Source organism: Pediculus humanus, genomic scaffold, assembly GCF_000006295.1.
Source record: "Pediculus humanus corporis 1103172107888 genomic scaffold, whole genome shotgun sequence".
NCBI classification, from domain to species: domain Eukaryota; kingdom Metazoa; phylum Arthropoda; class Insecta; order Psocodea; family Pediculidae; genus Pediculus; species Pediculus humanus.
Window position 1 is genome coordinate 103,306 of NW_002987464.1, and position 15,876 is coordinate 119,181.

The 15,876-nt window shown below is 30.3% G+C and overlaps 5 protein-coding genes across 5 annotated transcripts; 4 read left to right on the top strand and 1 right to left on the bottom strand.

The window, feature by feature from the left end:
- On the top strand, positions 1-237 carry Phum_PHUM394500 (TP53-regulated inhibitor of apoptosis, putative; the record flags this gene model as incomplete). Its single annotated transcript, XM_002428575.1, has 1 exon — positions 1-237. The coding sequence occupies one exon, from the start codon at positions 1-3 to the stop codon at positions 235-237; it is 237 nt and encodes a 78-aa protein (XP_002428620.1).
- Positions 238-545: 308 nt separating this feature from the next.
- Phum_PHUM394510 (uncharacterized protein) lies at positions 546-1,237 on the top strand (the record flags this gene model as incomplete). Its single annotated transcript, XM_002428576.1, has 2 exons — positions 546-803; positions 1,025-1,237. The coding sequence occupies 2 exons, from the start codon at positions 546-548 to the stop codon at positions 1,235-1,237; spliced, it is 471 nt and encodes a 156-aa protein (XP_002428621.1).
- Positions 1,238-1,926: 689 nt separating this feature from the next.
- Phum_PHUM394520 (uncharacterized protein) lies at positions 1,927-4,714 on the bottom strand (the record flags this gene model as incomplete). The annotated part of the gene is made up of 11 exons (XM_002428577.1): positions 1,927-1,948; positions 2,059-2,449; positions 2,529-2,662; positions 2,748-2,891; positions 2,977-3,160; positions 3,242-3,452; positions 3,533-3,691; positions 3,765-3,928; positions 4,007-4,191; positions 4,274-4,506; positions 4,712-4,714. The coding sequence occupies 11 exons, from the start codon at positions 4,712-4,714 to the stop codon at positions 1,927-1,929; spliced, it is 1,830 nt and encodes a 609-aa protein (XP_002428622.1).
- Positions 4,715-5,381: 667 nt separating this feature from the next.
- On the top strand, positions 5,382-11,065 carry Phum_PHUM394530 (snf2 histone linker PHD ring helicase, putative; the record flags this gene model as incomplete). The annotated part of the gene is made up of 5 exons (XM_002428578.1): positions 5,382-9,649; positions 9,782-10,130; positions 10,374-10,588; positions 10,683-10,825; positions 10,911-11,065. The coding sequence occupies 5 exons, from the start codon at positions 5,382-5,384 to the stop codon at positions 11,063-11,065; spliced, it is 5,130 nt and encodes a 1,709-aa protein (XP_002428623.1).
- Positions 11,066-13,139: 2,074 nt separating this feature from the next.
- On the top strand, positions 13,140-15,608 carry Phum_PHUM394540 (glycerol kinase, testis specific, putative; the record flags this gene model as incomplete). Its single annotated transcript, XM_002428579.1, has 11 exons — positions 13,140-13,190; positions 13,266-13,509; positions 13,595-13,812; positions 13,886-13,995; positions 14,087-14,189; positions 14,280-14,390; positions 14,471-14,727; positions 14,808-15,013; positions 15,090-15,245; positions 15,322-15,408; positions 15,502-15,608. 11 exons carry the CDS (start codon positions 13,140-13,142, stop codon positions 15,606-15,608), a joined length of 1,650 nt encoding a protein of 549 aa, XP_002428624.1.
- Between the last annotated feature and the right edge of the window lie 268 nt (positions 15,609-15,876).

Genomic DNA, 15,876 nt, shown 5'->3' on the forward strand with positions numbered 1-15,876 from the left:
ATGAATAGTATTGGACCTAATTGTAATGAATTTAAAAAAAATTATGATGCATGTTTTCAAAATTGGTTTAAAAATCATTTTTTAAAAGGAGAAACTGATGATTCCATGTGCAGGGAACAATTTCAACAATACAATGAATGCGTTAGAAAAGCAATGAAGGATCAACAAATCGATTTAAAACAATTGGAACAAGAAGTACTTAATACATCTGAAGAACAAAAAGTGCCTCAAAATTAATCAATTATTTAGTTTATTTTTTATTTATAAAAAAAAAAAAACAATTATTTAATTTTAACAACGACAACAACCTACTTCAAGTATGAATTTGGGAAAAAGTTTCGGAAAGTTAGTGTTTGGGTTAAAGTTAAAACCGAAATCTAACCTAACAATCAACCAAAAATATTATTCTAAAGGAGAAGGTGATTTATTTTATTTAAACAAATGATTTGTTATTCAATTTAATTGAAATTAATGTTAATTTAAAATATTTTACAGCAACTCTAACAAATTTTAATAATTCGAATAAAATTTTGAATTATGGATGTATGTCGAGCTTCGATAATAATAGTTTACCTGTATTTAAAAATCAAGCTAGTAGGATTATTGATTCTGTAGTGAGTTACAACTTTTTGAATCATTCATCAAGTTTTCCTTTGCCCTACAATGGAAGGATAAAAGAAATTATAGATCCTAGTTTTACCAAAATGGAAAAAATTGAAACTCCTTTAATAAATACTGGAATTATGGATATCGAACTTCCATGTATTATTAAACAAGAAAAAACAGATCCCATAAATAATATTGTTAGTAAAAAAGCCATACATATGATAAGAATAAGGATAAAAAAAATGAGAAAACATAAAAGAAAGAAATTTTTAAAAAGAAATAAATTTTTAATTAAAAAATATAAACACAAAGTTAAAAAGGAAAAAGAATTTTTATTTCAGGTTTGTTTAATAATTTTTGTTAATAATTATTTAATTGTTAAACGATTTTTGTTACTCGATTATTATTATAATTTCAGCAAGGATTAAAAGATATAATCGCTGAAGGTAAATCCTTTTCAGCAGAGGGGTATTTAAATGAACAATTGAATATTCTTAATTGGGTACCGCCTCAAACAAAAGCAAGAGGAAGATTAGCTCCTAAATCTGTCATTAAAATGGAAGAAGAAAGGAAAAAATTAAAAAAAATTATGAATGAAAGAGTACAAGAATGCATTAAACAACAAAGTTAGAATGAATTATTATTATTATTATTATAAAATTTATGTAGGTTAGAAGTCAAGGTAATGGCAAATAAAATTTTAAATCTTCATTGTTACATAAAAATTTTATTTTGTAAAGAGTAATCGATTGACTTAAGTCATCAAACCTTTGTGTAATTTATTTCCAAATATAATTAAATCTTTTCAAAATCAAATTTTTCCCATTTTTCCAAAATATCTGTAAAAAGATCAAAATTAATTTCGAGAACATTTAATTAAAAAAAAATATATCTAATTTAAACTATTTATTAAAAAGAAAGGGGATCAATAAATTTGTCTTTATTGGACTTTTTTTATAAACACAGTATATTTTTAAAATTGACAATAAAATTAAAGGTAGCTTACTCTATTAAAAAAAAAAATAATGATAATAATAATAAAAAAAAATTGGCAACTGTTTCAACCGATGAATCAGTTAAAATATTTTTCTTTTCTTTTTTTTTTCAAATTTTTATATATAAAAAAAAAATTATTTTATGTAACTATTAATTAAATTTTTTGGTTTTACAATATTTCATACATTTTCTCTATTCATTTCTCTAACGATAATGTCATCCGACGAGTATTAAAAAAAATATTACCACCAGGCATTTCCCCCCCCCTCCCCCCTTTTAAATTTCCATTCGTACTGAGACCATGAGAAAGTTGAATGAATGTAATTACACAGCATCGGATCTCGGCCTGAAAAAAAAAAAAAAAAAAATGTCGGCATCACATTCATGCGAAAAAGATGTAATGTGGGAATAACTTTGTTACACGGAAGACTTTTTTTTTTTTTTTTTTTTTTTTACCAAAAACAATTATCGGGAGCTCTCATGACGCCGACACCACCGCCAAGTCTTCGATAATTCATCGTCCCACACAACCTCCAATGATTTTGTTCCGTGTCGTAAACTTCGATCGTTTTCAAATACGCCGTTCCGTCGAAACCACCCACGGCGTACAACTGTCCGTTAACTACGGCCAAACCGACGCCGCTACGTCTAGACGTCATGGCTACGATCGGACTCCAAGTGTTGGTGTGTGGATTGTATCGTTCAGCAAAAGACAACTCCATGCAATCATCTCTTCCTCCGCAAGCGTAGATGAGATTGTTAAACACGGCACAACCTAAATGTTTTCTTCTCGTGAACATGGGTGCCACCGTAGACCACTTATTTTGACGCGGATCGTATCTTTCGACTTTGAAAAAGTACAAAAGTGATGATGATAACCAAGTGAAATCATAAATAATAATCATTTTAAAGTATTCAATAGATACCTGTATTTAAAGGACAATGACCATCAGATCCTCCAATGGCGTATAAAAAGCCTCCTAGTACTGCAACAGCAACACCCAATCTTCTGGTAGACATGGCGGCAACTTTACTCCATTTGTTTTCCTTAGGATCGTATCTTGAAAAAAAACAAATCCAATTCAAACATATTCCTTTTATGTGTATCTTTTCAATTTCATTTATTTCCTAAAAAAAAAATTTACCTTTCGACATGATTTAAACACTGAACTCCGTCTTGACCACCAACAGCATATAGATAACCATCTAAAACTGCAACACCAACACTCGTCCTGCATGAAGTTGTGGGAGCAACATCACAAGACCATTGATTCGTTTGAGGATCATACCTGAAAGAAAATTTTTAATTATAATTTTCCTTATTATAAACCGAAAATGGATTTAGGTGCAGAAATGTTTAAAATTAGGTTTTACCTTTCGGTACTATTTAAATAAGATTGCCCGTCATGACCACCAACAGCATAAAGCAAATCATTTAAAACAGCGACGCCTACACCACATCTTCTTTTACTCATTGGAGCAACCATTTTCCAATCAGCAGATTGTGGATCGAACCTTTCAACTGAAGCAATCGCATCTCCACTACACCAACCGCCAACTACATTTAAAAATAAAAAAATGAAATTATTAAAATGGAAAAAAAAAAAAATTTTGTTTAACCTGTAATTAAAATACTTACCTGCAAATAAAACTTCTCCTCTTCTGGTAGGCCTTCTAGGCCTTGTTCTTGGTCCTTGCATTAATGGTCTTTCTTGAGGAAGTAATAAATAATTTTTGGCTTCATCTACTAAATCTCTGCATGCTTCATCACTTCTGACGAGTAAATCGGAGCCTACAGTTCCGACTAAAAACTTGGGACTTAATAGAGGTAAACGAACATGTTGCAATACCTTGAATTGATTATTGAAAAGAAATGGTAAACATTTGAATTTATGATTAAATTTTTAAAAATTAAATTTATAATTATTACTTGAGCTAAATGTTGCCTTCGTTCAGATACATTATATTTTAACCAATTCATGACAGCACTGTAAACTTGTTCTTCCGATCTGACATTCAGCTCATCACTTGATATTATATCGACTAATTGTCCAGCAGGTAATAGTAAAAATTCTTCACTCTCCATAACCTGCAAAAAGTACATTGTCATGATTACTGAAATAACAAAAAATGAAACTTTTTTTTTACGATTTGATACCAACATCTTGAAAATTGTGTTGGGTAAATTTATCGGCTATCCTTAAAAGCTCCCTGCAAGAGTGAGTATCTGCAAAAGCTCTAATTCCTAGACAGTTACTAGGGTCTAGTTGTCTTTTTAGAAATTCACAACAAATATCTTGAATTTCTACCAATTGCAAAAGGCAAGCTAAAAATAATATTTTGCCATAAGTAAATATAAAAGAAATGTTTTCAAGTAATTTTATTTAAATGAAAATTTGCATACCTGCAGGCAATAAAGTTTGTACATTTCCTTCTTCGACAACAATATGAGAAGTATAACAGAAATCGATTAAAAGTTCCATTGCTACTTCATCTATGTCCCTTATAGTAACTTCAGTTTGCCTTGATTCAGATAGTTCTCCAGTAAACATGGCTCTAAAATAAGGGCTGCAGGCTGCAAGTATGGCTCTGTGACAAAAAAAAAAAAAAAACTTTTTAAGACTAAAAGGCTAAGAATATGAATAATAAAACTAAGTAATCAAATTCAAACCTGTGAGCAAAGATTTTTCTGTTCCCAACATTCAAAACTACATCACAAAGCTCTCTATGCCTTCTTAAAACATTAAGTTCGGTTAGAGTACTTTTAGGATGTTTCTCTGATGTATGAGATAATCTTGCTGGCGATGGGGGCCGCTCCCCTAAAACCATCTCCCCCATCCTGCGAGTTGGTGGTGCCAAATGCAGGCGAAGGGGAGGGCAGGCCCAACCCCACACTGAGTCAATCTTGTAAAAAATAAATCATAGTTTGACATCATATTACAAAATATTAAATAAATACAATATAGCTTGGGTTATCGACCTTTATCTTAAAAACGCTAAAAAAATCTTACCTTTAAAATTTATGCTAATACAAAACCAATAAAATAATGATTTAATTTTGAGAGCTTGTTTTTTTAATTATTTTATTATAAAGAAACAAACCATTCACCATGTCCTATCTGAATAAACCATCACATAAAAAATTCTTATTTCCTTATATTATTATTATATTATTTAACCAATTTGTCTATCAACATTGATTTTTCATGATTTTTCAGTATTGCCAACTTAATTAAGCTCGATTTAGTAAATGACATTATGTTTGAAATTTCTATTTGGTAATTATATATATTTTCACTGATTAAAAAGTCATTTTTTAAAGTTTTTTTTTTTATTTTATAATGTGAAATTGTTTTAACGTGAAACTCACGTTATTTTATTTTACGGTAATTATTATTTATTTAAAGAAATAAAATTACTATTTTTTATTTATTAAAGAAATAAAGTTACTACTCTAATGTAAATATATGTTATGTATACATTGTATATAGTAACTTTATTCGGCAATAAAAAATAAGTTTTTAATGTAATTTATTTTAGTTGGTTTTTAATTGTGAGTTTTATTTAATAGTGAATAGTTTTATTTAGACCTTTTGTGAACAAAAAATCAACATTTATTGTTTCGTAAAATTTGAAATTAAAATTGTCAAGTTGTATGATTGAATTTAATTTATTTGTACATTTTTGGAATGCTTTTAACTTTAAACTTCCATTACTATACTAATATGTTTGTTTTAGTTAAATTATTTAAATCATTTTGATAAAACTTGGATTCAATAATGTCGAAAAGAAAAAATTTTTGTCCGTTAAAACTTAACCAAAGTTATCCGTCTGAATTTGAAGCATCTTTTAGTACTCCTAAAAAAAAAAGAGTTACATTCCAGGAAGCTTTAAGTGAAAATATATTAATTAATAAGTTTAAAAATAGGACAAAGTTTAAAATAAAAAAATTATTAAAAGTTGTTCCTAATGGTGGTGTGATATTGGGTGAGTTGACATTTTCATTCGATGAAATTAATTTTGTCGATTTCGATATGGACAATTGTGAATATCTATTTTTAGTAAATGATACGGAAGAAATTATAAAGATAATTCTTAAAATTAGTTCATGCAGCAATAAAAATTCATTTAAACTTGTAAATTTAGAAATGAATGATGATATACTCTTATTAATCATTGATGATTTATTGCAGCATAAATTTTACTGGATTATTGATGAAAAAGCTTTAACGGAAAAAGTTTTAAAAGTAAAAATTGTCATTACACCTGAAAAAACTCCTATATCGAAAGCCACATCCCTCATAAATTTATTTTTTTCAAAAACATTTTCAAATGAATTCATAGAAAACGGTAATTGTAAAAAAGGTTTTATACAAGAATTTTTCAAAGAAATTCAAAATTATCAAAAACTAGATGAAAAAGTTCCTGAAAAAAATATTAATCAAGATGATCTCATACCAGTATTAAGACCATATCAAGAAAAGGCTGTCGAATGGATGATTTTTCGAGAAAGCTGCGAATTGCAAGTTCAGAATTTTAATTGGATTTCAACTGTGATTGAAACACTTACTTCGAAATGCAACAATAAAATTTACTACAATAAATATACAGGTCTATTAACGTTGGAAATGGTTAATTTTCTTCCTTTTCCAAAAGGTGGAATTTTAGCAGATGAAATGGGTTTGGGAAAAACAGTGGCTATCATTTCTCTCATTCTAAATCATAAATTTAATGTTGAAAAAGAAAACGAAACAAGTTATTTGCTTCCACATGCTTTGAACGAAACTCATAAAAAAATGTTGCACAATTCGAATAACTGTGTGAAAAACAATAGTGAGATAATAGCAAAAAATAAAGAAGGTTGTTTAAATGCTCATGAAAAATTAATTCTTAATAATGTATCAAGGGGTTCAGCTTTGAGAAAAGCTTTGAATGAATGGTACGAATCAAAATTAGCAGAATACAGTGCAGGACCTGCAAATAAATTAAAAAGTAAAGAAAATAATAAAATTAAATGCATATGTGGAAACTTTGCATCGAAAAAAAGAGAAATTTGCGTCGAGTGTCCAGAATGTAAAAGATGGCAACATGGCGAATGCGTTGGATTTAATGAAAAATTTTTATATTATTGTCCTTCGTGTTGGCCTAAACAAAAATTGGTGTGTTCGGGCGCAACATTAATAATAGCTCCCGCATCCATTTACCATCAGTGGTTCGACGAAATAAATAAGCATGTAAAACCGAATGCTTTAAGCAATGGAGTATTCATGTATAACGGTTTAAAAGATGGTTTCGTTCAGCCTTCTGTTTTAGCTGCCAACGATATTGTCGTCACAACGTATACAATTTTGGGGTCCGAGTTTAATCACACTACCCAACACGGAGGTGATAGAAAACTAAGGAACGAAGAAAGGTTTTTAAAAATGAGTTCGCCTTTAACTCAAGTACAATGGTGGCGTCTGTGCTTGGATGAAGCTCAAATGGTCGAAAACGATCATTCTCAAATCAATCAAATGGTAAATTTGATCTCTGCCATTAATCGTTGGTCTGTCACGGGTACTCCGATACAAAAATCAATTAACGAATTATATTACTTGATAGAATGGCTCAAAGTAGAGCCGTTTACCGAAAAATCATTATGGCATAATTTTTTATATCAGCCTTTCATCAACGGTAATAAAATTCCGCTTTATTCGGTTTTGAGTAAAATTTTTTGGAGAAATTCCAAAGAGGATGTGGCATCCGAATTAAATTTACCCGAGCAAACGGTTCAGTATCATTTTTTAAAATTTTCAGCCATCGAGCAAAATTTTTACATGAGAGAACATTCTGTGAGCTCTACTGATTTTTCCGAACGATTGTTTCGATTAGGCTTGGAAAAGAATCGAACGATAGATTCGCTGGATAAAACCACTCTAACAAGTCTTCTGGCACCGTTGCTTAACCTCCGGCAAGCTTGTTCGCACCCCATGGCGGTGAAAGGAAGCAAAATATTCAGCAAAACGGGTAACATGACTCTTTCCGAATTGTTGCAGTATTTGTTTAACAAAACAAAAGTAGAATGCGAAGAGGCGATGAGATTACACATAGCAACTTTAAACGGTTTGGCTGGAATACACACCATTTTGGAAGAATGGAGTACGGCCGTGGAATACTACCGGCAAGTTTTGCAAATAGTCGAAGAACACAAAGAAAAAATTCACGTTGACTCCCTTCAAAGGATTCATACATTGACAAATTTGGCTGAAGTGTTGCAGTATCATTCGGAAGGCATACCACCCACGCTAAGAGATGAGTCTTTGATATCCCATGCTAAAATATTAGAAGACAAGTACATGGAAAACGCCATTGCAGACTTGAAATCGGATGAAAATATTTTAAACGGTTTGACATCGAAAATATCTAATCTGGAAAAAAATTTCGAATCCGCCCCTGGAGTTTGGTGGAATCGAGCTATACACATATTGACGGTCGATGGTTCGATAAGAGAATTGAAAGACAAGATCGAAACGGAATTGATAACGAATGAAGTTGACACGAAAAAACAAGTCGAATTTTTCCTCAGCAAAATATCATCCGTGAAAGGAGTCGAAATCATGCTCAGGAATTGGTTGACGGGAATCAAAGAAAATCGCGAAAAAGCATTGAAAAATTTAGAAACCCTGAGAGAAATGTCTAACGAAAGTCTCGTCGGGAGTGCCGTCGATTGTCATTTAAGATCGACGACGTCTGGAGATGCAAAAAAAAAAGAGAAAAAAAAATGTCAGCTTTGCATTTGCGAGTCGGTTTTATTGGACTATGAATGTTCGTTGTTTGACGTGTCGAGAAAAGTTTTGAGAGATAATTACGAAAAAGCAATAGACGGAGCACAGACGAAAGGATCATGGAGAGCACACAAAGCCGAAAAATGTTTGAAAGCGTTGTTAAACGTTAGCAAATCGAAAAAAAATATGGAAACCTGGTGCGTGAACGATGGCAAAACTCACGTGCAAATTTTGGAAGCCATGAAAAAGGAGTTCAAACAAATCCGAGCCGTTTGGATGAGCATCAATCATCAAGTTCAAGCGTTCGATGAAATATCAATGTGTAAATTGAGATTGAGATTGAGACTACCGGACGAACCACTTCCGCCGAAAAAGTCGTCGAATTTAAGTTTGAAAGAGCAAAACAAGGTTGAAACGATTTTCATTATCGAAAATCACGAAGTCGAACCTCAAAGACTTAAACTCACGAGCGAACTCGAACAATCGAAAAGCGAATTTAAAAAAAAATATGGAACTCTTTTGTATTTGAAAAATTTGGGTCAGAAAGAAAATCCGAAACCCGAACCGTGTCCCGTTTGCAAAACGGTTTTGGAAAACGAATGGTGCGTTCTCCAGTGCGGTCATTCCTTTTGCATCGATTGCATTCGTATAATGTTGACGAGAAGTTCGAAACCCTCGCTGTCGTGTCCCGTTTGTCGAGAAACGACAAAAAGTTGCGATTTGGGTTTCATCGATATGAGCGGGAATCAAGAGGATTCCGGAATAAAAGTCATCGGGGATCATTCGACGAAAGTCGACGGAATCGTGAGGAGTTTGCTGTCGTTAAAGAGGGAAGACGAAAACGTCAAAGTTTTAATTTTTTCAACGTGGGGAGTCGTTTTGAAAATTTTGGAAGTCGCGCTGACTCAAAACAACATTTCTTTTCGCCGTATGCCGGGTCACAATTATCAAATACATTTGAAACAATTCAAAGATCCTAATTTGAAAGTGACGGCATTGTTACTCCCCATATCGTGGGGATCGAAAGGTTTGAACCTGACGGAAGCCAATCACGTTTTTCTCGTCGAGCCCATCATGAATCCGGCCGAAGAATTGCAAGCCGTCGGGAGAGTGCACAGGATCGGTCAGACGAAAAAAACGACGGTACATAAATTTTTAATTAAGGGAACGATAGAGGAAAAAATCAACGACGCTGTGAGTAGCGAGGGAAAAGAAAAGTGGGTGCAGAAAAAAGTTACCGTCGAGGATTTGACAAACCTTTTTGACATGAAAAAAGATTTCTCGTAATAAAATGCGTGTGACGGGTTTTTTAGGTATTGAAAAATTTTTTAAAAATATTTTTCCAGTTGATGTAAATAAATTATTCGGATAAGTAAAATATTTTTAGAAAACAAAAAGAAAAACGTTTTTCGTAGTGTAAAGGTTATGTTGTTGCAAACATATTGGACACATCGACTTCCGGTATCCCTGTTCAAATCGAAAACGTCAATTTTTGCCACGGCGATGACGTCAATTCAACGACCATCTTCCAACATGGCTGCATTTCGTGACGTATTCAAACGTTCGAAAAATTTGCTGATACTGACGGGAGCGGGAGTGTCGGCGGAATCTGGCATCCCCACATTTCGTGGACCCGGAGGTTACTGGAGAAAATATCAGGCGCAAAATTTAGCGACGCCGGAAGCTTTTCGCGCAAATCCGTCACTCGTTTGGGAATTTTATCATCACAGAAGGGAAACGGCTTTGACGAAAGAACCCAATAACGTAAGTTTACATAAACGTTTTGTTTGTTTGTTTGTTTGTTCACTTGTTTGCCCTTTCGGAAGGTCAAAATTTAAATAAAAAAAAAAAATTGATTGATTTTTTAATTAACCGCGGTGACTTGGGACTTTGATTAAAAATTCTTCAAGTCATCGTCGGTTGTTTGTTTGTTACCTCCCCCCACCCCCCGTCAAACCGAAGGAGTTAATTAATTTTAAAATTTCATTGGTTTTTGTGTACTTTCAGGCTCATAAAGCGATCGCAGAGTGTCAAAATCGTTTTGCCAAAGAAGGGAAAAAAGTATGGATAATAACGCAAAACATTGACGAATTGCATAAGAGGGCAGGGGCTAGTGACGTCATAGAACTTCACGGATCACTTTTCAAAACGAGATGCCTGAAATGTAAAGAAATACGGGAAAATTACGATAGTCCCGTGTGCTCGGCTTTGGATGGAAAAGGGTTCGATGCGACTCGTAAATCATTTCTTAAAATTTCTTCCCACCCCCCCCCCGGGAAACTTTTAGGGAGAGTTAATTAAAAAAAATTTTTCCAGAGCGCCCGATCCGTGTGCTGAATCTGCCGACATACCGGAAAAGCTTTTGCCAAGATGTAAGAAAGAAAATTGCGGAGGACTTTTGAGACCGCACATTGTTTGGTTCGGTGAAAATTTAGATCCGAAAGTTTTGGAATTGACGGGTGAGTCAATTATTATTATTATTATTATTAATGTATGCTCCTCAAGAAATAATATTATTATTCTTTTTTTCTTTTGTCCCAATAGAAAAAGCTGTCAACGAATGCGATTTGTGTTTGGTCGTCGGTACGTCTTCCGTCGTTTATCCGGCAGCCATGTTTGCTCCGCAGGTGGCGTATCGAGGAGTATCCGTTGCAGAATTTAACATTGAATCAACTCCAGCAACTGGAGATTTCGAGTAAATATTATCGATCATCATCAAATCAATATCATCGATCGAAACGAAACTGATTCGTTATCGAAATTTTTTTTTTGTCGTTACAGTTTTCATTTCAAAGGACCCTGCGGATCGACAATACCAGAAGCTTTGGCACCTTAAAATTTTATTTTTTTTATTAATCGTCATCTAATACCTGAGTGATATTTAGCAGTAAAAAAAAATTTGTGATTTAATTCTAAGAGACGATTGTAAATTATAACTAATGAATAAAACAAACAAACGAATTTCTAACGATTAATTTGTCGTAAATATAATTAAATAATAATTAATGGCGAATTAATTGTGATGACGTCATTTATTTGTTTGTCCGTTAAAATTAGAAAACCATGTTTTTGTAATTAATAAAATTTTAATTTTTTTTTTTTTTCAAACTTGATCGTGCGATTTAAAATTTATTTATGGGCTAAAATTACACCACGTGTTAAATAATACAAATTACACGTGTTAATTTTTTTTTATCATCGATTTATACAACATTAAAATGGAATTGAGAAGGAAAAAAAAATTATTATTCGAAATCAATACTGAATAACCGCCATTTTGTTAATTGGAAATTAAAAATTATTGCTTATTTATGAGATTTGATAAGAATTTTAATAGATTAGGTGATGAATAAAAAGGAAAAAATAATTTTTTTTTACGTTTGAAAAATGATTAAGAAATAAAAAAAAACGAGAAAATTAAGACAAAAAAAAGGGAAAAAATTTAAATAAACGGAATTCGTTATAACGGAACAAACATTTGCCTTTAAAAAAAATTCGGCTGCTACCGCGAAAACATTAATAATAACAAAATGTTTACATTATTTAAAGTAAAATATAAATGATTTGTTTGTTTCTTTTTTTGAGTTATTTGTTTCGGTTTTTCGTTTAAATAAAAATAAAAAAAAAAAAAACGAGAAAAAAATATATTTATATATTAATTAATTAATCAAAATGTATAAAGTTGGCAGTTGGATATAACAAAAAAAAAAAAAAAAAATTATACGTTTCTGCCATAGATGCTGCTGCTGGTCTTGCAATATTCGATTAACGTGTAAAAAAAAAAAAAATTAAAAAAAGGAACGATGTGAAAATATATATATATATATATATATTAATCCATTCAGTAAATTATGTTCTTTATCAATTATTATTATTATTATTATTATTATTATTACTCATGGATTTTATTAACTGGCAATCATATTTATTTATTGAAAAAAAAAAAAACGAAATAATTACACTCAATATATTTGTAAGTATGTTTAACCTTAATGTAATTTTTCTACTTTGAAGATGTTAGAATTTTTCTCATTAAAAAAATCTTATTTAATTATTTTAATAATAATAAATATTATCATCAAGGTTGATATTTTAATGGGGAGGGAAGGGAAGGGAAGGGGAGAGAGGAGGGAGAGGGAAAAAATGTTGTAGTAATTTTGAAATGAATAAAAATAAATATAAAAACTCCTTTGGCATTTTACATTAATTTTTATTTTAGTATGTTATCGATTTAAAAAGTGGAGAAATAATTAAAAAAAAAGGAAAAATTTAATAATAATATGATAAAAATCATTATTTTATGAACAGTTTGAGATTTTTTTTATTTTTCATTATCAAAAATATGTTATCAAACTAAATATGTATGTATATATGTATTCACAAGTTCTGCAAATTTTTTAATGGTGATATGGTAATATTTTGAAAAATTATTAATCTTTGTACTTTGGGCTCATTTTATTTATAATCCCTTTCATGGATTTTATATAAAAAGTTTTTCTCTTCTTTACAATTTGTGAGTGATTTCATTTTTTAAAAAAGTATGTTTTCTTCTTAATTTCTTCATTATTTCATCACATTATTGTTTTCTATTTTTTTTTTGAATTATCATCATTAAGGAAAATATTTGTTGTTTACTCATTAAAAAATTAAAATTTAATTAATTATAATAAAAATCTATAATTAATTTTGATAAAAATCTATTGATAATGATAAATTTCATGTAAAAAAAAAACAATTTTTTTTCGGTTACAGTAATTTAAAATATCGATAGATATGAAGTACATTGGTGTGATAGATGAAGGAACAAGTACAGTGAGATTCATTGTAAGTTTTTTTTTTAGTTTTATTTAAAATAAAGTTTTTATAATTAATTAAATATTAATAATTTTTTATTGTTAGTTATTCGATGCAGTGACAAGAAAAGAAGTTAATTCACATGAAATTGATATAAAAACATACACACCGAAAGAAGGATGGGTTGAACAAGATCCATTAGAAATTTTAGGTGCTGTTAAATTATGTATAACAGCAGTACTTAAATTTGTTAATAAAGATGATATCGCTACAATCGGTATCACTAATCAAAGGGAAACCACAGTTTTATGGGATTGTTCAACCGGTTTACCTATTTATAATGCAATCGGTTTGTTAATTTTTTTTATATTAAAAATTTTTTCATATTCGTTTAATATGCAATCGATTGATTGATTGAAAATTTTTTATTTTAGTATGGTCCGATATTAGAACGGATGGTATTGTTGATCAAGTATTGGCAAAATTACCAGATAATAGCAAGAATTATCTAAAGCCCATATGTGGTCTTCCAGTCAATCCATATTTCAGTGCATTTAAAATTCAATGGCTTATTGATAATGTACCACTTGTGAAAAAAGCTGTGAAGGAAAAAAAATGCTTGTTTGGAACAATCGATACTTGGTTGCTATGGGTAAAAAATATAATTTTTATATTTTTTCCAGTAATTAAAATTAAATTTCATTCATTTAAATTTACATTCTCAGAATTTAACTGGAGGACCTGTCGGTGGAATTCATGCCACGGATGTAACAAATGCATCTCGTACAATGTTAATGAATTTGGATACGCTTAATTGGGATCCAATTTTGCTTAAGTACTCATACTTATTATTAATTATAATGGAAAGTTAATTTTTGGATTAAAATTTATATTGTTTGAGTTTTTTTTTCTTTTTAATTTTATAGATACTTTAAAATTCCAAGTAGAATGCTCCCTGATATTCGAAGTTCATCCGAAATTTATGGGTACATAAAAGAAAAACTACTCGAAGGTATTCCTGTATCAGGGGTAAGTTTTAATGAAGGCAATTTAGGTTTTACATCAGAATTTGTTTTCAGATTAAATGTTTTTCTGTAATGAATTAGAAATTTATATTAGATTTTAGGTAATCAACAAGCTGCTCTTGTTGGTTTGAATTGTTTAAAAAGAGGAATGACAAAAAATACTTATCGGAGTGGTTGTTTCTTATTATGCAATACTGGTTTTCAAGTAAGGAATGAATTTAAAAGTGTTTTTATATTTTAAAAAAAAAATCTAAAATACTGTTATTGATTTTATTCTCTTTTCAGAGAGTTAATTCTAATCACGGTTTGGTAACGACCGTGGCATATAAAATGGGAAAATCCAGTCCACCTGTGTATGCTCTTGAAGGATCTGTTGCAGTTGCTGGAACAGCTATTAAATGGCTGAGAGATAAATTAAACTTGTTGAAAAATTATGAAGAAACTGAAACATTAGCAGAAGAAGTTATGACAACTGGAGATGTTTATTTTGTACCAGCTTTTAAAGGACTTTTCGCTCCCTACTGGAGAAAAGATGCGAGAGGGTAAATAAAAATAATAATGGTAATTTTCCTTTTATTAATTACAACCATTAAAAAAAAAAAAAAAAATAATTTTCATTTAGAATATTGTGTGGATTAACACATTTTACAACAAAGGGACACATTATTCGTGCCACATTAGAAGCTGTTTGCTTTCAAACAAGAGATGTTTTGGAAGCCATGGCAAAAGATTGCGGTTACTCTCCGACTTATCTTCGAGCAGATGGTATATTGACTAAAAATAATTTATTAATGCAACTTCAAGCTGATTTAACTGGTATTCCTGTAGGTGAGTGAATTTACATTAGGAAATTTTCAATTTACAAAAGAAAAATTAATAATTAAAAAATTTTTTTGTCTCGTAGTTTGTCCAAAAATTACAAATTCATCTGCTTTGGGTGTAGCTGTGGCTGCTGCTCAAGCGGAAGGTATAGAAATTTGGAAATTTGATGATAATGAAGAAAAGGAAAATTTTTCAAAAATTAATTTTGTTACATTTTCACCCGCTACCACAGAAGAAGGTTGGATGTCTTTCAAATTTTTTTTTTTCCCCCAAAATCAAATTAAATTTTTAAAATAAATTTTAATCATTTTCAGAAAGAAATTCAAGACATGAAAAATGGTTAATGGCAGTTAAAAGAAGTATGGGATGGGCAATTCCTAAGAAAAAAACATTCATGACAGGTATTACTTTACTCTTTTTCGAAAAGATTACAATTTTTTTTTTTTTTTGGAAAATTCTTGTATTATATCATTATTATTATTTTATTTTTTTAGAAAAAAGATACAGACTACTTTGTTCGATTCCTCCGAGTTGGTACTTTATAATAAGTTTTGCTCTTCTTACATTATCAACTATCAGATCTCCATTGAAAAGAAGTTGACAAAAATTCAATTTTTCTCATGAAATAAAAATTATGAAATTAATTAAATTCACACTAAAGCTTGAAAGCTTTTTTATATAATGCATAAACCACAAACAGAATCATCGATATCAATCAAGGCTAAATATATATTTATATATATTTCATTTTATATTTTAAATGGTTATTAATTATTTTTAAGCTTAAAAATAATTTCTCACATTCAATTTATTGAATTATTGAAAATATTATTACCATGTACAGTAAATTTTGTCATTTAGTCCTAAAA